The 23,740-nt window shown below is 44.3% G+C and overlaps 1 protein-coding gene across 2 annotated transcripts in view; it reads right to left on the bottom strand.

Annotated features, from left to right (window-relative positions):
* TTC28 (tetratricopeptide repeat domain 28) overlaps positions 1 to 23,740 on the bottom strand; it is a 2,190,403-nt gene that overhangs the window by 568,814 nt on the left and 1,597,849 nt on the right. For both annotated transcript variants that reach the window (XM_029572102.1, XM_029572103.1), the window contains exon 6: positions 9,879 to 10,386. In XM_029572102.1, coding sequence (XP_029427962.1) covers positions 9,879 to 10,386 — 508 coding nt within the window. The remainder of the gene's footprint in view (positions 1 to 9,878; positions 10,387 to 23,740) is intronic.

The raw sequence follows: 23,740 nt of genomic DNA, 5'->3' as shown, positions 1-23,740 counted from the left end.
TATGTGACTGACAGCATGTATGTCACTGACAACATGTGTGTAAGTGAGAGCATGTGTGTGTGTGAGAGACAGCATGCGTAGGTGAGAGCATGTGTGTGATTAGAGCATGTGCGTGAGGGAGATAGAGACTGGTCAGGCAGGTGACTGATGTGTAAGAGACAGAGACTGGTTGTGGGGTCTAAGGAAGAGGACTGTGAGGACAGAGCTTCAGCAGCCACTGCTCTTCTGGTGTGTGTTTTTGGCCTGGAAGGGAAAGGCGTAGGAGAGTTGCTGGAGAGGGTAAGTAAAGGTGGCTTTTGAAGTTTATTTTCCTTGATAGACTGTTTAAAATATTTTATTGGTATTTGGACAAATTTTAATAATGTTTATGAGTTTTTAATTGTTGGATGTTATTCTGTTCATCAGCTGTTTTGAAACATTTATTAGTATAGTTTTACAATTATTTCTGTGTAGGGATCTATAGCAGCTGGGCTTGTTCTGTTTTTCTCACAGGAGGTATATTGGTTTTTAGGGCCCGGTTTAATATTTGCAGTGTGTTGCCTTTTCATAGATAGGGTTGTTACTGTTTGAGTGTGTTCCATAATACAGGTGTAACTTTGTGCGGGTTAGTTTGTGTGCATTATTGCAGATCCTGGGACTGTGTTAGGTGCTTTATTTCTCTTTCCATTTCTCCAGGTTTGCACTGCATGCAGAGTGGCTTTTTTGGGTTTCCATTCCAGTTTCTGTCTCCATATTTATAATTTGTAATCTTTCTGTAGTTTTGAGTGCATGACCAAGCTGAGGTATTTTACTAGCATGTAGTATTTGTATAATCTTATTTGTTGTGTTTTCTCCATAGGACATGTACTATTGATAAATTACTGTCTTTTCATAAGGAAGGCTATTGCACCTGGTAGTAGAGGGAGTTTGTTTTGCTTTTACTGAGATGTCACCAGAACATCTTTTTTGTACTGTGAAGTGTACAGGGAATGTCCTAGTTCTGCTCTGCATCCATTTTTGAGGCTCGAGGGGGTTCCTGAGGATGCAGAATGTATGTTTGCATTTAGCTCCATGATGGTCACATGTTCAGTGTGTCAAGCATGTGAGAATTATCTGACAGGTGAGGCCTGACCAAAGAAAGGTTGAGAACCACTGCTCTCGATAGCTAGCCATGGGCTGGGAGCTAGGGCCAGCTAGTGGAGACCTCAAGGGCCTCTACACAAGGAAAGAGAAATGTGGATGGTGGTGGTGCTTCCATGTAAAGGGGCCTGAGTACTATTGGCCAATGGGGAAAGGATTCCCATAGCTGACAAAATTTCACACATCAGGAAGTACAGCCCCTGCTCTTATGTTTTTTTTAGGGCAGTTTGTTTTCCTTTTGAAGTCATACTTCCTATTCTTTTTCAGAAGAACTCACAACTACAGTACTATTGTAGATCTCAGAACGTTGTTGGCATTGTTTTGGTCATTCCCTTTCTTGCTGTTCACCGTAGTATAACCACTTTTTATGATTTTCAATTTAAGCACTGACAAAGTGTGTCTTTCTAATCTGATTCTGGGGAAAATGTGTCCGTGACACTCACACATGTACTAACTTTTATAGTAAAGGCGTGCAAGCACTGAATGATACAATGAGAAAAATGCATAACATTATTTAACTCATTGAGGCATCAGATTTTGGCACTAAAATATTTATGGGTGAATTTTAAAAGAGTTGCTTGCGTTAAAAGGTCCATATACATTAGTATCTGGGCTGAGTGTGAGCAGCCCAATTACTTGCATATATGCATGTGTGTGAGCAACTCGACATGTGGAAAAAAGGGGTGGAGTTTGGGCATGTCAGGGGCGAGGCAAACCTTTACGCAAGCACATACAGATTTTAAATCCCACGGCTGGAGCTCGAGTCAGGTTGCTCTCGATGAGGTGTAAGTATGAAGCCTAAAAACACTGGGTGAGGGTTCTGGGTAAACAGCGGGTACAGACTGAAGAACCAGAGGGGTCTGGATGACCTAGAGATAGGCTGGGAAAATTGGTGGACTAATTGGTTAAAGTGGCTATTTCCTGCATGTGCATATATTTTAAAACCTGCCTCGCTGCGTGCGTTAGAGCCAACAAATGCCTAAGAAAGATATGTGATTAACATTTGTTTGTGTAACCCCTTAAAATGAGGAGCACATATCTGCATGCTAGGTGTATTTTAAGTGGAACGCGTGCACTTGCACAGATGATTTAACATTCCAGCGTATGTGCACTCGTTTTAAAGTTGCCATCTTAGAATTGGAAAAGCACTATAGCTTTTAAAAATGTAAAGATCCTTGCATCTGGAGATTATTTTCTCATCACTATAACCGAGCAGTTTTCAAAGTTAAGGTAAGAAATGGGTTAGCATGGTCCCAGTACCAAGGCCCCTTCTCTAAATGATCACCGCTCAGCTCTCGGTAAGTTAGAGCCACATGGTGCTCGCACAGCTCAGCTATTCTTAAACACGAGGAAAGTATGAGAATACGGTCACTGAGCGGCTCCGAGAGACACTTGGAGCCATATTCAAGAAGCTACCAAGGTACTGGAGAGGAGAAGGGGAGCGTGGGAACTTGGGTAAGAGAAGACTCAACGGCTGAGAGAGATGGGGCGGGGGGAGGACAGGGGGGCTGGGGTTCATGGGACAAGTAATTTCCTTCTCTGGATTATGAAAAATAAAAGTAGTTTGAAAACCACTGCTAGAGCCCACCAAGAATGCATCCCTCTCCTCTGCACAAATGTTCAGGCCTAGCGGAGTGGATATGGGGACCTTGCAGTTGCTCGGGATGGCACATCTGGGGGGGGGGGGGGCAATAACAGCAGCTGTGAAAGTGAGAGAACCTGCTCTGCTGCTCTTCCTCCTGCCAGTCCAGCAGTATTCCAGACTTGTGGAGCTAACACTTCCTTTATGCTATCGAGCACTGAATATTGCAGGTGCAGCAGCCCCTAAGGGTTGACCGCTAGATGTCACTAGGTCCCTGTAGAAAACTTTAATACCATGAGCCATCCATCTCCCCCTCCTTCAGTCCCTCCCACCTGGAGGGCTGTGGTTGGATGCCTTAACCCTGTTTAGCGCAGTCATTTTAGAACTCCGTCGGATCCGTTTTAGAAAGCCTTGTAACAGGTTTTACTCTCTGGTGAGGCCTCCCAATCTCACCCTGTACGTTCAGTTGGAAGTGCTACCTCATCATGCACTCCCTGTCAGAGGGTCCTTCTCACATTGATTACAGAGAGAGACATTTAAGCCAGGTTCCCTTTTGGGGTGAAAGGACTCTCGACCAGAGGACTGAAGACCTGTCAGCCCACTCTAAACCCTAGGCAAGGCAAGCACCAGTGACAGATCCTGCTGAGAGACAGTGATGACTGAGGATGTAGCCAGATTTACCTTTTGGAAGTTCGACCAAAATGATAAAGGGCATTTTGAGGAAAGGCTAAAGAAGTTAGGGCTGTTCAGTTTGGAGAAGAGACAGCTGAGGGGGGATATGATAGAGGGCTACAAAATCATGAAAGGACTTGAACAAGTTAATGTAAATCAATTATTCACTCTCAGATAATAGAAGGACCAGGGGGCACTCCATGAAGTTAGCAAGCAGCACATTTAAAACAAATCGAAGAAAATTCTTTTTCGCTCAGCACACAGTCAAGCTCTAGAATTCATTGCCAGAGGATGTGGTTACAGCAGTTGGTGTAATTGGGTTTAAAAAAGGTTTGGATAAGTTCCTAGAGGAAAAACCCATAAAACTGCAATTAATTAATAAGGAATAGTAGCTTGAGATCTATTTAATGTTTGGGTACTTGCCAGGTACCTGTGAATTGGATTGACCACTGTTGGAAACAGGATGCTGGGCTTGATGGAGAATATTTTTCTAACATACCCCTCCCCACAAGAATGCAGTGCTGGCATAGCCTAATGTCCTTTTGACTTTTCCCCAAAAGAAGACCTCAGTAACAACAACTAAGGAGGAAAGAGAAAGATTGGGAGACCCCAACTGGATCTCCACTCCTGAGACTAGGATGGGCTGGGTGTCCAGGAAGGAAATGGAGTCTGGAAGGACTGTTTTGCTGTGAAGTGGAGACCCCTGCACTAGGATTCCCGGATAGCCGCTGGGTGAGCTTTGTGCACTTAAAACTGCCATGGCAGCTCTACCCAGATCCTGAAATAAAGGACACCCACCTACAGACACATACGCATGTACCTACAGTCAGATGTAACGTCATCATTATGCACAACTGGACTCTTAATTAACCTCTCTCAATCACTAAACGTTATTTTAACACCCAGAGCCTGGTCCTGTCTGATTTGTCCCAGCATCTCACGCCATAGGATGCAGCTACATTATACACAAACTGAAAGCAAGACAGCACATTCTGGGCCATAAACAAGAACTTCCCCCCATAAAAAGAATCCACGTGGGATAGGGACTCAAGCAGAGATGTAAATTGCTAGCCGGAGCAGCCCCAAAGAAAAATACATTTGTTTATGTGCCCTTGGGACTTACCCCCCCCCCCCCCCCCCCCCAGTAAGGGTTACATGAGGCTGGCAGGAGGAGCAGCAGAATGAGTTCCTCCCTCCCCCTGGTCTCGAAGAAAAGCTGAGGCCCATGTGGTCGCCGGTGGACCTCATCCCACCAGCGGTGAAGAAAAAAGAAAAGGCCTGTGCAAGACCCAACCGAGAGCAGAAGAGGAGGGAACTTGCTCCTGCCAGCCCTGCGATATTAAAAAATCACAGGGCTAACTCCCAAAATCAGCATAGAGCCATCCGGCCTTCTGCTCCTAGCCTTGCTTTGTGGCCATCTGGTCTCTGCTCCTAGCCTTGTCTTTCCTTGTGGACTAAGGGCCTTCTTGCTCTTTCCCCGACCTCTAGCCTATCTAGGCCTTGCCTTGCTCTGTGGCTTATATAGGCCTCTCCTATGAAAAATCTAACATAGGTTCTGCAACAAGAATAAGGTCTTCTGCAAACACCTGCAGCAGGGCCGGCGCAGCCATTAGGCAAACTTAGGTGGTCGCCTATGGCACCAACCCTTAGGGGGCGCCAAAGAGCATCCAGGTGGTGCTGTGAGCGAAGCCGCTCGCGGCAAAGAGGAGTAGAGATTTGTTGGGCTGCGAGCAATGCGTGCTGTTCACAGCCCTGAGAAGCAGACAGTGGGCGGTGCGAATAAAGTAGGAGGAGTCGGGCCCGAGACCGGCAGGGGCGGCGCGAACGGTGGGGGGTGGGGCAGGCGCAAGCCAGAAGTCGCCTAGGGCACCCACTGCCCTTGCACCGGCCCTGATCTGCAGTAGCAGAGTGCTTTATTCAACTCCGTTTTATTTTACTGTTTTGCCCAGCAGTTTTCTCTCTTTGGTTTTCCAGCTCAAGTGAAACTTACTCCGTTTATGCCTAAGGTGCTGCAAACTTGCATTCACAGCTGCCTGGGGTTCTCTTCCCCAGTTTCATTCCTTTGCGTTCCTCCTCTGATAACCCGGTCATCGCAGTGACCACAGCCTGCAGCAGCTCTCTTTGGAGCCCAGTAAGCATGCACCCTGAATTCCACCACCATGCCACGGCAGCTATTCCCTCCGGCAGGATCCCTGGCCAGCCCCATGAGCAAAAGCTGGATCTTCCAACTGTGCCCAGGTCTTAAACAATGTGCTGCCAGGCCATCGGGCTGGCCCATTCTGCCAAAAATCTTTCTATGGTTTCCTTTTCCTTGACATTACTAAATCACTTTATCTCATGGGAAGACAGCTCAAGTAACTTAATACAGTGATTTCTTTTTTCTTTAATGTTTCCTGCACAGCTGCAATAAAGGTATCACATGTGAGAGGCTCTCTATGCGGGTGAGCAGTGCAGGGAAGCAGCTGGGATAATGTCAGTGCGAGGGTGCAGCCAAGGACCATGCAAGAAAACCTATGATGATTAATCCAGCCTTAGTCCGTGTCCTTCTCCCAAGGCTGAATATCAGCCACAGATGCAGAGATACCATTTTCAAGTAGCCTGCCTCAAAAGCAAAGGCTAAAAAGGCCAAGGAAAATACAACCAATAGAAAAGAATAGCAGACTGTAAAAATAATATTATCAGGACCCCTATATTATTAAGGGGAAATTTATTAGACTGAGTCCCATTAATGAGCCAAGGAAGAAGTCATATTTGACCAGGGATTTTCAGTGCGGGTGAAATCAGGATTCTTTTTTACGTTAGCTGCTGCGGCTCTTAATACACGGTATAATATCACTTAGAGGTCCCCGTTCAAGACCCCACTGAGCAGATAACTTTACCTGGATATTCAGCAGCATGTATTCAAGTGAAAGTGCAGCCGAATATAGGCAGATACATTAGCCAGCTCCAGTAATCCGGGTAACTTTAGGGCAGCAGTTTGCCCAAGCAGAGTTTAACTGTGCTCCAGGAACACTTCAAGGCGGCCTCCTTTTATGCAAGTGAACACCGTGTGGGCAACAATTTGCCTGGAAAACAATGTACCTGCTCAGCAGGGGGCATCATTTAAACTCCCAAAGTTAGCCAGAAAAATCTTCTGAATATGGACAGCACTGATTCAATCCACCCATCCATCTGCGGCGGAGCGCACCTTGCATAAGAGAGGAGGGGAGCAGGGGTCCGACACCCACTCTGCTGAAAGCTATCTCTATCTTAAGGGCTGAGTAAATTTTGGTAGGGTTAAAGTTGAAAAATGCTGGAAACTCTATGCATGGTTTTCACTTCCTTCCTACTCTGGTAAAACATTACGTGCCTGACAACATAAAATGCATGCTTAGCTTAACATCATTTGACACAAATGAAAGAGAAACCTCTGATAATGGGGGGGGGAGAAAAATCCAGCCAGAACCACAAGAGCCTCACAAGTATGCAGAGACTGTGAAATCAAATAGCTATCTCTGTGGAAAACCTCACTGGTATGGATGCGCTGTACTTATGTTCCATTATTACTTTTTTGGGCTGGCTGGCTTCATCGGATTCCCAGGATGCCATGCTGACCCTTCCTGACTACCATGGGCGAGCCCATCCTGCACCAGCATTGCCTTCACCCTTTGAAACCCAGTGCAAGGACACCTTTGAAGCAGCCATGGGTTGGGATCAAGTTCTCTACAGCAGTTCTGAGCGTGTGAAAGCCACAGGAGCCGATGGGTCCAGGAGCTGGACCTGGTTCTGCAGTGCAGCACTGCTGCTGGGCAATCAGAGACAATTCCAGCTGTCGCAGCTCTTTTAACAACTGACAAGCAGCTTCTGCTTAAAATTGTACAGAGCTCCATGTAGTTTCACTTTCAGTTCCATGATCATTAAAGGTCTTGCCAATAGGCATCAAAGCAGTGAGGGGGAAAATATATTGCGCTGTAATTGATAAATGAGACTACAACCTTTAAAACAGTGTTTTCCAACCTTTTCATGCCCAAGGCACACCTACATTAATAAAATTGTTGTGAGGCACAGCAGCCTCCACAGAGCAGGCAGCGGGGCCAAAAGAACAGCTTAGGAAAGAACCGAAAGCCTCACTAGTGTCTCTTATAGTTTTAAAACTAAGGTGAAGGCAGCCATGAACCTGTGACAATGCACCAGCTCCCTCTATATACAGTGCAAGTGCAGGAGAAGGGAGAAGGTGTGGGCAGCCGGCTAAGCGCCTGATTCATCAAGGTATTGTCCCATAGTCACAGAATGGGAGAAAAGCCTTAGTGATCAGGCGGTACCTTTAGTCACCTTGAGTGAGTCACATGCAGGGTTCGGTTCACACTCTCTTTGTCTTATTTAGCCTGGGGATAAAGACGAGGAAGATGAGGAGTGCTGTACTAAGCAGGTCTCAACGCTCCGGGTTCTTCATGCTGCCTTTTAATTAGTGCACTTCAGGGCTCGTGCTATATATCTAGGAAAAGGAGGCTTCCAGGTTCTCAGAAAGGTCACCACTGGTATCCTGAGATGCTGAATGAAGAGCCCAATCGTGGTCTGGATCTGAGAATCAGGCAATGGCGACTCTTCCACCTGATCTGGTCCTGGGTGTGCCACAGGACACTGGTCGGAAAACACTGCTTTAAAATATGGGAATCTCAATCGCCAACGTGGAAATTGGTGCAGAGTTGCATCTACGGGGATTGTTCCTGAAGTTCTTTCCCAACCAAAGAGGGTTTAGCATTGACTTTAAAGGGGATCTTTGGGAATGAAACACAGTCGCCAGCTTCCAGTATAAGCAGACATTTGCCAAAAGAACATCGTATTGTTGTATGCTGTGGCTGGCAACTGTCAAACTATCTGCCAAGGCGTAAGGTCCGCAGGTGCTATTGCTCCTTCTTTCTTGTGCCAGACCTCCAGATGGTGAGGTACACACACACGTTCCCTTTGCAAAGCACTCACAGACTTTTGCACCTGCTTTTTGTGCAGGTAAAACCTTTATGTTCAAGAAGGTACATAGATTTGAAAATGCAAGCTGTGTGTGTTGTTTTCTGATCCCGCCCATAACATGACTCCCCTCAAAGTGACAGGGAAGATAACTTTTAAAACAGCTAAATCAGGTAGCCCGTTACGTCACACTTTTCAGACTCATCCAGCTATCTGGCTTTGCCAGATAAATAGCGTTTTATCCAGCTAAGTAGTGGCTTTGCTAACTGGGTGGGAGTGACTGGCTGAAATGAAGTTATCCAGCTAAGTCGTTGCTGGAAAATTGGAATTTAGCCAGATAAATGTGCAGAACTGGAGTAGATTTACCCTACCCCCACATAGGTCAGCTTTCACACGTGTTAAGTCAGGAGATTCTGTAACATGCGCGCAGCAATGAAATTACCAGTTTTACCCATTAGTCTACCAGTTCACCCAGTCCATCTGCAAGTCACCGAGATCCTCCTGGGTCTTCAGCCTGAACCCCCCCCCCCCCCCAAGATAGCATTTCACTTTTAAGACTTTTACGAACACTTACTTCCAATATTGAGTAGAAGTAAGCTGCCAAATTTACAGGCGTACATTGCTGGCCTGCCCCTATTTTAAATGTGTAAATTTACTTATGGACTCTGATTTACGTGTGTATGTTTCTAAAATAACATATACTCACATTAATGCTACACTATTAGCTGGTGTGGCATATAGATGTATAGCCAAGGCTTTCCCTCTTTTAAGTGCTTTTATTTCACAAAACAGCAAAACACCACCGTTTGTAAGAGACCAAGCCGGTCAGCAATTCAAGGAGAGCCTTTCGCTTCTTACTCAGGTAGGTCAGCTATAGTAAGGAGCTACCTTCTCCTCGAGACCCAGGCCTCCCTTTCCTCTCAGCCTAAATTATATCTCACAGACAAAGGGCTCCCCTGTAGCCAGAATTCCTTGCCTTAAGGTGGACCGGGACCAGACAGTGTTCTGCAGCCTTTGACTAGAGTGAAGGCAATGTTCAGACAGGCCCATTTACCTGGGAAAAAGGTTTTGAAAATTGCTGTAGATACAGTTTTTATTTTTTTTATTTATTTAAAAAACTCTTCTATACCATCAAGTTGGAGAACCATCACAATGGTTTACATATAGGCACGATAACAATTATGAGTGGTATAGATTACAATTTGAACATGTGCCATCATGGTACGGTTACAATAAAGTGCAATAAGCTATATGTGTTTAAGTAAGCTAATCAGTTTGGTATGACAATTTATCAACGGTACAAAATTAACATTACTGTGAGTTTGTTCGGTGCGTCCATCTCAATTAATTGTTTTTCTCCTTCTCTTTGGCAAAATGTCTGACTAAATTTTACTCATCAGCATGAATTGTGCACTCAAAAGGACAATACATTGAAAATCCTAAAAAGTGTAAAAATGACTGTCCTCAGCCTCCTATAAACAAATTCTAACCAATTCTTTTTCACGCTATAATAAGATCACTTTTCTAATTTTACATGCTATAGATTCAGATTCTTCCTTACCTAGGTTGGATGAAGCTCTCCCCTCCGCTGCCCGGTCCTTCAGACTTTCAGCAATGTCTAGTTGCTGTTGGTGGTACTGTTTGGCTCGCTCCAGGTCCTGCATGCACCGGGCTGCATGCCCTAGGCCAGCATAGGCCCTCATCTCAATGGCCTTCTCGGTCAGCTCTTGTGCAAGCTCCAATACGTGGTTGTGATAGGACATTGCTTTATCAAAATTCCTCCGGTAATGGTAAGCACTGCCTAGATTGCTGTAGGCCCGCGCTTCTTCTCGTTTGTTTCCCAGATCCTTGGAGATTTTCAGATGCTGCTCATGACACTGAACGGCATTTTCAAAGTCCCCCATGGCAATATAAACAGCTCCCATGTTTCCCAGTTCTCTTGCTTCAGAAAGTTCATCTTTGGATTGTTTAGCGAGAAGAACGCACTGCTTGTGACTGGCCAGTGCATTTGGGTAATCTCCAATGGCAGTGTAGACATGACCCAAGCTGCTCAAAGCTGAAGAGGCAGCCTATGAAAGGGAAGAAAGGCATTAAAATAATTACTAATCAATCAAAAAAGGTTATCTTTTATCAATACCTTTTAAACCATATTTCTGCATCTCAAAATTTGTGCTAAGAGAAGGCGGCATACAATTCAAATGCTCCTAAACACACCAAGAGTTTAAATGAGTACTGGAGTGAAACCTATTTTCATCTGTTGTCTCATCATAAAATGAGAATAAGAGCTCTCTCAAGCATCTACTGACAAAACAGGCTTCACCAATTGAACACTAGACTTTCTTACATGCTTATTAAGAAAGCTCTATAAGAATCTGAAGAACGCTGAAGTTAATCAAAATTTGAAAACAAAATTGTCTTCGGTACTTGCCTCTCTGAACTCAGATATTTTAGTCACAACCTTCTGCTTCCTATACCAGCTCAAAACACAACTCCTATATGCATAAAACAGGATTTCTCAAACCTGACCTGGCCTTCCCACAGCAATACCTAGGAACCCCACTGAGTTTAATCTACGATCTGTATTTTTTTTTTCAGATTTGATTTGTAGTTTTTATTATTAATTTTATGTTATGTGTATATTGCTTTGTTAGCATGGCCTATTTTATTTGTACATTGCTTTGTTTTACATTTGTAATTAAATGTGATTAATCAAGTATTAATAAACAAACATAGGACTCTGGGTATTCACATAAATTGCCAGGTCTCCAGGGAAATATTAGAAAGCCCCAGGTAGGTGGGTTCATGCCTCGACTACTGCACAGTGCCTGTTCTGTCTCCACAGGTCTTTGTATGTTTATTTTAGTATGCTGCCACACTGTCTCATCTTATGAGATTGCTTGGCTTAGATTTTCTACGCCAAGGTACAAGCTTTCTTAATTTTGACTGTTTATTGTTTGTTTCAGAACTTCTTAATGGATCTGTTCCTGCTCGCTCTCTCTCTCCTCTTCCTATTGGTCCCTTGACCTGAGGCATGCTGGCACTGTTTACTGCCTGGAGGGACTTTCAGTTGCAAATGGCTCTTGGCAAGCTAAAAACTCATCCTAAATCCTTCTCTATAAGCCCCTAACAAGCATCACTATCACTTGTTCCTTTTCTATTTTCCTACTCCTAGTCAACTATTCCTATTTTCTAGTATCTACAGCTTCAACTACATCTGCAGTTTGTCTCCCTCTGACTACTGGGCTTCCAGAGACTCATAAAAGCTGAATTAGGCACTATTTGTAAGGTTATTTTTGGTCTGCCATTCACAGTGGGGTAGATTTTCAAACCGCGCGATTTGGCGTACTTTTGCTGGCGCATCAGGCGCAAGCAAAAGTACGCGGGATTTTAGTAGATACGCGCGTAGCCGCACGTATCCGCTAAAATCCTGGATCGGCGCACGCAAGGCTATCAATTCCGTATAGCCGGCGCGCGCCGAGCCGCGCAGCCTACCCCCGTTCCCTCCCCTCACCTTCCCCTACCTAACCCACCCGCCCGGCCCTGTCTAAACCCCCCCCTTACCTTTGGCGGGGGATTTACGCCTCCCGGAGGGAGACGTAAATCCCCGCGTGCCGGGACGCAACCTGGGGGCGGGTCCGGAGGGCGCGGCCACGCCCCCGGACCGCCCCGGGCCGTAGCCACGCCCCCGGAACGCTCCCGACACGCCCCGAAAACGCCGCGCGGTTCGGGCCTGCCCCCCCACATGCCCCCGACACGCCCCCCTCAGAAAACCCCGGGACTTACGCGAGTCCCGGGGCTCTGCGCGCGCCAGTAGGCCTATGTAAAATAGGCTCACCGGCGCGCAGGGCCCTGCTCGCCTAAATCCGCCCGGATTTGGGCGGATTTAGGCGAGCAGGGCTCTTAAAATCCGCCCCAGTGAGCGTTGAACTGTTTCATCATTCCAATAAATGTTGTTTGGTATTCAAGGACTCAGTTCTCTGGTATCTGAAGCTAGGTCTGACTGACTGTTTAGGCACATAAACTAGAGTTTGAGCCAAAATTTCAGGCAGCACAGAACAGCCCTCTGTTTCCTGCTCTTCCCAGGCAACATATAGGGAACAGAAGGGGAGAAGGGGAGCCTGGAGCCCACACAGCAGGGCAAATAATCCAGCCCCTCCCTTCCTGTCATTCAGAGAGAGCAGGAGGAGGAGGTGAGGAGAAAGCAGACCTGCTGAGGTCATACCTGGAGGGGAGGGGAGGGGAGTGGAATTCACACATACCCTCTCAGGCACTAATCTACTCAAATCTCATCTCCTGCATATTTATTTTGGATATCCCAAAAGTCCTGCTGGTTGTGGGATTTCCAGGACAATTCTGAGAAGCCCTGCTATAAAAGAAAGGCAACCTGGACCTATTATGATAGCAAAATGTAATATGTTCCTCAATATCATAATTAGATGAAATCCTTTTTATATAACCAACAGTAAGTGTACAATGGTGACAACTAGCCTTCATATAATGCATAACGCTTGTTATCATCAGAATGTAATGTATTATAACTGATTTTCACCACAGTGATTTACTATAGCGCTGCCCCAAGGAGATCATTCACACTAAAGGTGATCAATGTGATTAGTGCATCACAGTGCTGCAACAGAAATATGTACAGCTTTTACAAAGAATGCTAACTGCCATTGTGGTAATGCCGATCAACCTTTGCACCTTTCATCAAAAAGATTAAATCTGAGAAGATTGTCCAGCAGAAGGAGAAAGATGTAGAAAAATGTTGAGTAGTACCTAATATTGCATGAGATTATGCTCAATCAGGGGCGGATTGCAAGAAAATATCAGCCCAGGGGATTTTTTTCAAATCCGGCCCATGTGGTATTTGTCTGACTCCCTTGTGCACTTTCCCTGAAGGATGTGTTTCAACAGTTCCCAAAAGTAGGGATGTCAATCGTTTTTCTGACGATGGCCTTTGCCCTTACCATGTGACGGGGGCTATCGGTGCCATTGGCCGGCCCCCGTCACATTGTAGGAGCACTGGATGGCCCGTGCCATTTTTAAAGATGGCGCGGGCCGTCCATTACTCCTACCATGTGACAGGGGCCGGCCAATGGCACGGATACCCTGTCACATGCTAAGGGCCGTTGGTGCCATTTTGTTTACTGGCAGCCGACGGCCCGAGAGAGGGAGATCGCACCCAGGACCCCCGCTGGACCACCAGGTACTTTAAAAAAGTTTGGGGGGTGGGATCGAGAGGGTGGGGGATTAGAAAGAATTAAATTTAAAGGGTTGGGGTGTTTTGGGGGTTTTTTCGGCACGACACAGCCAATTAAAATGGGTAAAAACCGCGGGAACAAAGATTTCCCGTGGTTTTTACCCGAACCCAATACCAGAAACGAGTCCAGTACCGATTCACATCCCTACCCAAAAGCACACCAAAATGACCCTTCAGAGGTACATCATGTGACCTGGAGCCTGGCAGAATCGAGCCAAAACATCTGCAACGTAAATTTCAAATTTTCCTAAATAATTTAGTAGAACACACCCTAGACCAGGGGTGAGCGTGCAGAGCTGTGGAACCTCTTCCATCCATGCAATCAGTTGCCATTGGCCGCCAAGACTGGTTACGATTCCTGTCAACCAATCAGCTCTTGAACCAGTTGCCAAGTAATGGGACAACCACAGTGCTAGCCAGTGTCTGACACACACACACACACACACACACACAGACACAACCACTAACATGCACTCTTTCACCCACCCACTTTGTGTCTCTCTCTCTCTGACATGAAAACACCCACACATACACTCTCACTCTCAGTGTCTGGGTGTGTCATAGAGAAAGTGTGTGTATAGGAGTCTTTCTGTGTTAGGGAGAAAGACACTCACACGAGTACACCCCGTCATTGTGCTGCTGCTCACACAGTGAGTGCTCCTGGATCCAGTACTGCCAAGGCATTATGTAAAAAGGTTTTGCTGGCTGCCAGCCCTAGCCCAGCCTGCAGCAGCCCTCTCCCTTTCTCATTCCCACCACCACCCTTTTTGGCCCCTCCCCCCACTCCAGGAGACTCACTGGTTCCACAGCTAGTTAACCCTTCCAGAAGGAAAGCCCAGCCTCCAGAAGCCTCCCCAACACTGCACAGGCCCTTCCTCTTGGATCACCCATCCCTTGAGACTGGAGCTTGCCCCTGCCACCATTCCAGCGCATTACCATTGACTGAGGTCTACAGTCTGCTGCTTTTATAGTTCCCCAGGCTCTGCACCGCCTACCCTCACCAGGGGAGGGGGGGGAGACCAGGACTTAAAAAGAAAAATGATGCCCTGGCTGAGACTGGAGAGAGACACAGGACCTAAAGCAGTACAGCGCCAGAATCCTGCTTTCCCACGTGGATCCAGCGCAGCCAGGGATGATGCAAGGGTATTAGGCATCCTAGGTAAACCTTACAGCCTTGTACCCCCAGTCCCTTCCTCCCCTCATATGCATTTATAACTTTTTACATTAAAAAGGCCATTCAAAGTACAGTCTTATAAGGTAAAAGTATCACTTACAACATGTACATTCTATTTATATGCACTGCTGTGGTGCCAACCAGAAAAACCCTGCAAAATAAAAAATAAAGAGACAATTGGATCCCATATTGTATTAAGCCTATTGTAATATGTTGGGTGAAGGCTCGGCTCTCAGAAAGCCTTGGGCAACCTGAATTACAATTAAAATATAGTAAATCTCCAATACCAAAACAGCAATAACAGCCAGCATTCAAACAGTAACAACCCTACCTATGAGAAGGCAATGTTACAAATATTACAGCAGGGTCTGGAAACCAGAACAAGCTAAGCTACTATAGGTCCCTACACTGAAACGACATGCTAGCAGAATACCTCACCTCTGTCACACATGCAGAATACAGATCGACCCTCACTAAATACAGAATAGAGATCATAAAGTATAAATAGAAATGTGCAGACAAAAACTGAATGGGGAACTGCAACAAGCTAGATCCTGTCTACAGTGCAACAATGGAAAGAGAGAAACATTACCGTTCCCCATAAAATATCAAGTCAAGAAATATAAATCAGCAACAGTAAAGCCATACTAATAAAAAGAATAAATATTTCAACACAGCTGAACATGCAATAATTAAACTCATATAAAACTTTAAAAAAATTCCCCAAAACCAATAAAATGTTTTAAAATAGCAGACACATCAGATAATACCCAATAATTAAATCCAGTAAGAATTTAAAAAATTCCCCGCTTTCTATACTTTCCAGTCACCCTGAGATTGTTCTGGATTAGTGGGGGTGAGGGAGCGTACAAACTTTCTCTTCCCTCTCACGCATGTTGGCACACACACAAATTCTCTCGCACCCGCTGACACACTCACTCACACACACATGCACCCACTGACACATGCATACACACGCTCCATCATACCCACTCACAGATATTCACATTTATTTATTTATATTTATATTCCGCTTTTCGCACTTTTTTCAGCGCTTCAAAGTGGATTACATTCAGGTACTGTAGGTATTTCCCTATCCCCAGAGGGCTTTCAATCATCTCAGTCACACCCACTGGCTCAAATAAACACACACACATATGTACACATATACAAGCTCAATCACACCCGCAGACACACATACACTGCCTTTCACCCACTGACACATATTTACGCATGAATGCTCCCTCACACACTCCCACGCTCTCTTTTCCCCTGCATCCTCTGAATATATTAAAAAAAAACCTTTTACTTACACTGGTGGGCAGGCAGGGATACTAACATAAGAACATAAGAACATGGCATACTGGGTCCGACCAAGGGTCCATCAAGCCCAGCATCCTGTTTCCAACAGTGGCCAATCGAGGCCATAAGAACCTGGCAAGTACCCAAAAACTAAGTCTATTCCATGTTACCGTTGCTAGTAATAGCAGTGGTTATTATTTAAGTCAACTTAATTAATAGCAGGTAATGGACTTCTCCTCCAAGAACTTATCCAATCCTCTTTTAAACACAGCCTCACTAACTGCACTAACCACATCCTCTGGCAACAAATTTCAGAGTTTAATTGTGCCTTGAGTGAAAAAGAACTTTCTCCGATTAGTTTTAAATGTGCCACATGCTAACTTCATGGAGTGCCCCCTAGTCTTTCTATTATCCGAAAGAGTAAATAACCAATTCACATCTACCCGTTCTAGACCTCTCATGATTTTAAACACCTCTATCATATCCCCCCTCAGCCGTCTCTTCTGATGGCCTTGCTGTGGAAAGAGGTAGGTAGAAAGGCCCGATGCAGCAGGTTGGGGTTATTTTTTGCCTCGCCCCCAACATAAGGGGGGCCGTGGGCAGAAATGAATTTGAGGTCATCAGTCAGAGCCTGAGGCCTTCAGCTGTGGCGAGGCAGCAGAGGGAGGTCTGCTGGCTGCCTCACAAGAGAGAGAGAGTGATGGGGTGGTGTGAGGGAAGGCCTCGGGACGTTTCCTGCCGGCGCGGTGATGGGGGGGAGGGGCAGGGAGTGATCCCACAGAGCTCAGCAACGTCGCGGAAAGGAAAATAAACAAAAATGCAGGCCTATAAAGCCATGCTGCAGCTGTGGAGACAAACAAGAAAAGCCATAGAACCGCGGCTCCAGCCACAGGAAAAGAAAAAAAAAACAACACAGAAATGAGCAGAGCGCCTTACTAGAGGCTCCCGCTCCACGGGAACAACTGTTGAGGGCCAGGATTAATCGCAGCGGCTCCGCAGGCATGAGGCCCCTGCAATCAACACCAGCATCATGTGACCGGCCTGACCAGCCCCCTGGGACATGCCCAAAGCCCAATCCGCCCCTGTGCTTAATGTTTAAAAATAATAATAATTCTTCAGGCATGGAGGGTTAATGCTTCACTCTCTTCTGACTTAGACTAGGAAGCAGCCAGGTGTTACTGTGAAAACTCCACCTTTGCTTGGCTGTCTGCTGGAAGCACCTGTGGCCATGGGCCTCATAGGTATCAGCTTTAACCATTTGGCCTGACGAGGATCTGAATACAGCTCTGTTAAAATTAGCATTTGTTTGCAGCATTTCTAGTTGGGGAGAACAGATGGCCTTTTAAGGATTAGCCAACATCCCAAAGAAATGAGGAAGCATATGGGACACACAGATACAGAGCCAAGAAAACTAGTTGGCGTCTTATGTACTGTACAGGACGCAATGTAACAGGAATAAAATGGGAAAATAAAACTACATGAATGAAAAAATGAGATGTGTGTGCATTGCATGATGCTTTGTTTCCTTCTTTGATAGACAAATTTGCATATGATTATGACTACTAATCAAAAGTTAGGAAGCTTTGAAAATGTGAAATGTTAACCAATGGCCCTGTTTAACCAGATTAAAACTTTTTGAGGACTTCACAGTGGCCTTTTTAACCAGATTAAAAGATTTTGAGGACTTCACAGTGAGCTTTGACTTTTCTGACATTTAAGATTCTCTTTTTTCTTCTTTAGAGAGAGGGGACGGGCGTGGCACGTTGTTTGTATTTCAGGTAGAATGAACTGGTACCATGCACATTTTTTTCTCGTAAGACATGTTATTCACATGTGCTTGCAGTGGATTTTTTTTTGTAGTAAATGTGCAAAATTGTGGACTTTATTGCAAAAATATCTTAACTTAGCTCCCTAAAGTGCAGTTAAGTTTTGTGAAAAATCGCTGCTTTGCACAATTTTCTGCATGGAGTTTTGCTATATCAAAAATTGTTAATGAACCAATTTGCATGATTCTTCAGCCCATTAGTGATTCTGCATAATTTTTGTAAATAGCTTTGAAAACACAAAATTATGCAAGAAAAAACAGCAAATTATTCGAGCTACATGATGTTCTTCTGCATAAGGTTTGAAAAGCCATTTACAGGTTAGTACGTTGGTCTCTGTATGATGAGGGAGCCATAGGTATTAATCATTGGCAGGGTTTAAAGCTGAAGGCATGACAGTGTGCTCTGAACTAGTCTGTTTCGGTAGAGGAAATAAAAAGAAGCAAGGATTCAAAGGGCCAGTGGCATTACAGGCTGCTCTCCTAGCTTTGGTAGAAATGTGAATGAAATTGGATCAATGGTTGAAGTATTATTGGGAGAAGGTACCCTTGGTGAGGAGGGGGGATATGGTAATGTTAGGAGGCCATGTTCCCTAGAGGAAAACAGGGTAAAAATGATAACTAGTAGACAGATGTTTTTTCTGATTCATTTCCATTTGAAAATTACCGAAAACAGGATCCATCTTTAAAGGCTTCATGTAGCATCAATAGAAGAAAATTAGATAACTCGCGTTGCGTCATGGTCTGGACAGTACTGAGTCAGCAGGCACTGAACTGTTTTCAGCTCTTAGGATTTCTATGCTGCTCTGTAAATGCACTTCCTTGCTTTCTGTTTCTGTGTGAGTTGGGTTGCTGGCTGCTTACAGCTGTTTCATCTTGTTACTAAAACAGTACCTTTATACTGATCTTGCAAAGAAGAAACCTCCTTGGCTTGTTGTTCTTGAGAAGGCAACCTCTCTTCTAAACTAACTCCATTTTGCCACAAATCTGTTACAGTCTCGTGCAGTCTGCCCAATTGTTCTATCCTCACACTGCCATATCCATGGACTGCTGACACTTAAAGAAAGCTCTCTTTACCCAGGACAGTCTTTGTCGTCCTCCTTGGTGCTCCACCATCTTGGATGGATGAGCATATACGATTTCCTCAGCTTTTCCCCGCTCTCCATCTTTCTTATGTCTAACCAAAAAGCTCTGTAATAATCTAAATAGGCAGCAATACTATCATGGCCATCGCCCAAATATCTGGTATCCTAGGATCCATTTAAAGCCTGCCAGACACAACCTGCATTTCTGGGTTTGTCAGCAAAACCTGCCACACAGACCCAGCTGCTAGTCAATTTTACTATCACAGCCAACAAGACATGCATAGTCATATTGTTGGCCTGTGTAGCCACTAGGACTTCTACCATTTCATATTAACAATCTTTCCATTCTGACAGCACCGACACTAATTGCGGAATGAGTCTAGTATAGAACTATAAACATATGGTATTAGGTCATGCTGTCTCCCATTTCTTCAGTTTTAGCAATCAAGGACACACGGTGCCCTCTTAAACTCTGTTACTGTTTTAGCTTCATCCACCGCCCTTCCTATGAAAAAATATTTTCTGAGGTTGCTCCTCAGTCTCATGTCACCTTATTCTGGAACTTTATTCCCCTTGAAACAGGTTTGCATGTTGTACATTAATACGTTTTAGGTATTTGAATATCCCTCTCTCTCTCCTTTCCTCTAGGATAAAGCGGCACAGTGTAAGGGTGGACCAGCAACGAGTCTAGTTTACGAACGCTGCTGACCCTCAAAGGTCCTAGACCTTTAATGGGGTAGATCTGACAGGTTGCAAGCACCCAGACTGGAGAATGTTTGTGGGATAGAGGAAGCAATACTGCCTCTTTTGGACCGGCACTCCAAGGCAGCTTCCACTTCATCTAGTGGGAAATTCAGGCTTGTGCAAAGCAGAGATGGTAGTCAAAACCAATATGCAACTGAAATTCAGTTATTGATTCTCTGCATGCATACAATGCAATTCTTTTTCAGTTTGTTTGTTTGTTTTTTTAAGCAAATCTTAAAAATCTACATAGGGTATTTCTCTCGTAGGACAGAATTCTCGAAGAAATTTCAAATAGTTGTTCTTAGATTCTCAAGCAGAATTACTCATTATTTGTTGATTGATTCCAGTGGTTTGCTCCCCTAGAAAGCTAAAACTATTCTCAAAACATACAATAATGCCAAAAGCTGAGCAAAAGCACAGTGCACACTTAGCAGCTTGCCTTTGTCACTGCTTTTCTATCTGGCTTGAGAACTTTGTAATAATATTGCTGCAGTTCAAGGGACTTTCCAACAGCGAACAGATGAGATCCTTATTGTATGTTTGCACAGTGATTATAGTAGAGCTAACAAAGGTGCTGTTCTGCATTTTTATGGCTGCTTGGCTTACCCAAAATAATTCTTTATGAATCATGGCTCATTGTTCTAAAAACCAGCCCTCCCCCCCAACACACACACAAAAAGAAATCAAGTGGAGAACTGTGTTGGGCAGTTTTGAAATCTCATCTTTGTGTATCTTCCCTCATTCCAAATCACATCGTCTTCGCTAATGTTTACTGTGCTGTTCATACGTTTGATTGTGTATGTAAAGCTGCCCCTAAAACCTCACCTCGAGTTAACAGATGACCCTCCTATAGTGGTATAAATAGTTGACTACTATGACAGCTTTATAAAGTGTCTCTCTCTCTAGCCAGAAGCAGCCCAAAATAAGAAAATGCCCATCTGACTGCAAAGTGCTAAAATAGCGCACAGTGCGATAACTCAAAAATTATCCTAGCCATGCCCCTTTTTCTTATCACGGGCATTAATCATGCAAACTTTATAGCATTTTGATGAATCTAGGTCTAAAATAGGTAGCTGTGGGGGCAAAGGTTGAGAGAGAAAAATAGATGCTTAGCACTAATTTTCAGATCTAGGCAACTACATCCAGGCAAATGAACTGCATGCTTAAATTTAGGGACATTTTCAGCTGTAAATGTAGTTGCTTAATTTGGCTGAAAACATATCCATATAAAGGTGTCTAGAATTTAGACATCTAATTGAGACACTGAGCATTTTTTAAAAATTGAACCCTATTGTCTAATCAGGTATGCATTAAGTTTAGCTTTATAACAGGGAGCAGACCACATATATAGATATATCAATAATTAATGCTCTTGGAGGGGAGGAGCCAAGATGGTGACCTAAACGGTAGCACTGCACTGCCCGCTCCTGCGTTTTCTTGAATTATTTTTCCTTCAACTGGATTACAAATGCCTCTGAAGAGGAAAGGGAGAGTAAGGTCTTACCCTTCAACCCCCATGATCCCTGTCTGACAAAAGACGATCCTGCAATGCACCGGTACTGCTGTGAAATCTGGGGCGAGAGATCCGGCTGTTGGGACGGACAGAAGAGAGTACGCCCCGACCTTGGAGGGAGTTTCTCTCAGCCCATTAGATCAGTGGTTCTCAACCCTGTCCTGGGGACCCCCTCAGCCAGTCGGGTTTTCATGATATCCACAATGAATATGCATGAGAGAAAATTTGCATGTTATGGAGGCAGTATATGCAAATTTTCTCTCATGCATATTCATTGTGGATATCCTGAAAACCTGACTGGCTGGGGGGGTCCCCAGGACAGGGTTGAGAACCACTGCATTAGATGAACGACCACCTCCGGCTGCGCAGGAAGCCTCATTGCCGTGCTCAGGCTGGAACCCTGAAGTTGGAATCCATGCTACAGAGGAGGAGGGAGCTGCGTTGGTGGCTGACCCTGTGCTGAGCTCCTTGAGGAACGATGGGAGTGTCTCCGGCATTTTTGAACTGGAAGGAGTTGAAGATCAGACAACTGGAGGAGGTGAGAGGCCTGAATATGATTCCCCCTCTACTCCCGGAGTAAGTTTGATATCACAGAAACCCTCTGGGATCTTACTTCAGCTATGGTTAAAACCTTTTTCGGACTGTTCTTTGAAAATTAATTCTCTATCACAGCAAATGGACATATTGAATAAGAATAATGATCTACAACGGCAGGAAACTCTGGAAAAATGTAAAAATATGGAAAGTGATCTACGTCATGTTAAAGCAATGCAGTCTACTATTGCCCAAGACTGTGGGGTTATAAATAGAAAGATAGAAAGTACTGAAATGCATTGAGACATCTAAATCTATGAGTATTAAACTTTCCCAGAGTTGTGGGAAAAATCCCCCGTATTACCGTCAGCAGTTATTTCCTTGAAGTATTAGAATATACATCAGAATCGACTCCCCCCTGGACAAAGTCTATTTTTTGCCGACTCGAGTCAATGCACAAATGCAAACGGCCCCGATTAACTTAGAGAACCTGAGCAGTTTTCTTGACTCATCGCATTACGAAATAGTGGAAAGATCTACCCTGCTGATATCTTTTTTTTCAATGAGAAAGATCTGGGTGATGTTATGAGGTCCTACTTTAAGTAATCTAATATCCTTTTTATGGGATCTAAAATTCGGATTTCTCCTGATTTGATTGAAAAGGAAAGGTTTCTTGGCTTTGCCCCAGGAAACTTTGGCCTTGGGAGCAACTTTTTGTCTTAGGTTCCCTTCTAAATGCATCATAAAATATAACAGAGATAATTCTATTTTCTTTCTACCAGAATCCAAGAAAGTTCTGCTGCAAGTCAGCAGCACTGGTGAAGTTCATCACAATTTGTAATTGCATTCTGTTTATCTCCTCATTTTGTCAAATGCGGCCTCTCTCCCTGAATTGTTTTCTAATGGGTAGTTATATAGCAGAGAGTATTTCTAGATATTTGTTTATTCTTCTTTTATTTATTTGTTTCATATTACTTCCAATGTGAAATACCATATTTCTGTACAAAGTGGATACTTTGATATTAAAAACTTTAATAAAGAATAAATTATAAAAAAAATAATAATTAATGCTCTTCTGAAATATTCTCCAACAATTTTCAGCTCCCTGTTCTACAGTCACAGTCCCCAACAATTCCAGCTCAACTTTTCACTGAGAAATTGTAAAGACAGATGAGCCTTCATGTGAGAGAGGCTGCAGTAAGTACATGTGTACAAATTTAGGTCCAAAGAAATGGACTGTATATGTCGTTTTATATGTTGGGGTGGGGGTGGGGGAGTAATGGGATGAAGAAACAAGCTTTCTGTTCAGTTCTGCCTATTAGCACTGCAGAAATGATAACTAGTAGTTAAGGTTGTACAGTTATCCTGTTTTTCCATGATGACCCCCACTATTTCCACCTATGCCCATTGAAAGGATAAGGATACTACCGAGATGATACAAAATTATTCAGAGTAGATAAATCACAAGATGACTGTGATAAATTGCAGGAGGACCTTGTAAGACTGGAAGACTGGGCATCCAAATGGCAGATGAAATTTAGTATGGATAAGTACAAGGTGATGCATATAGGGAAAAATAACCCTTGCTGTAGTTCCACAATATTAGGTTCTATCTTACGAGTTACCACCCAGGAAAGAGATTTAGGCATCATAGTGAATAATACATTGAAATCGTCAGCTCAGTGTGCTGCAGCAGTCAAAAAAGCAAACAGAATGTTAGGAATTATTAGGAAGGGAATGGTTAATAAAACAGAAAATGTCATAATGCCTCTGTATCGCTCCATGGTGAGACCGCACCTTGAATACTGTGTACAATTCTGGTCGCCGCTTCTCAAAAAAGATATAGTTGCAATGGAGAAGGTACAGAGAAGGGCAACCAAAATGATAAAGGGGATGGAACAGCTCCCCTATGAGGAAAGACTAAAGAGGTTAGGGCTTTTCAGCTTGGAGAAGAGACGACTGAGGGGGGATATGATAAAGGTGTTTAAA

The sequence above is a fragment of the Rhinatrema bivittatum genome, chromosome 11, assembly GCF_901001135.1.
Source record: "Rhinatrema bivittatum chromosome 11, aRhiBiv1.1, whole genome shotgun sequence".
In the NCBI taxonomy this organism is placed as follows: Eukaryota; Metazoa; Chordata; class Amphibia; order Gymnophiona; family Rhinatrematidae; genus Rhinatrema; species Rhinatrema bivittatum.
Note: the sequence above shows the minus strand (reverse complement) of the source record. Positions and strands in the feature narration are given on the sequence as shown.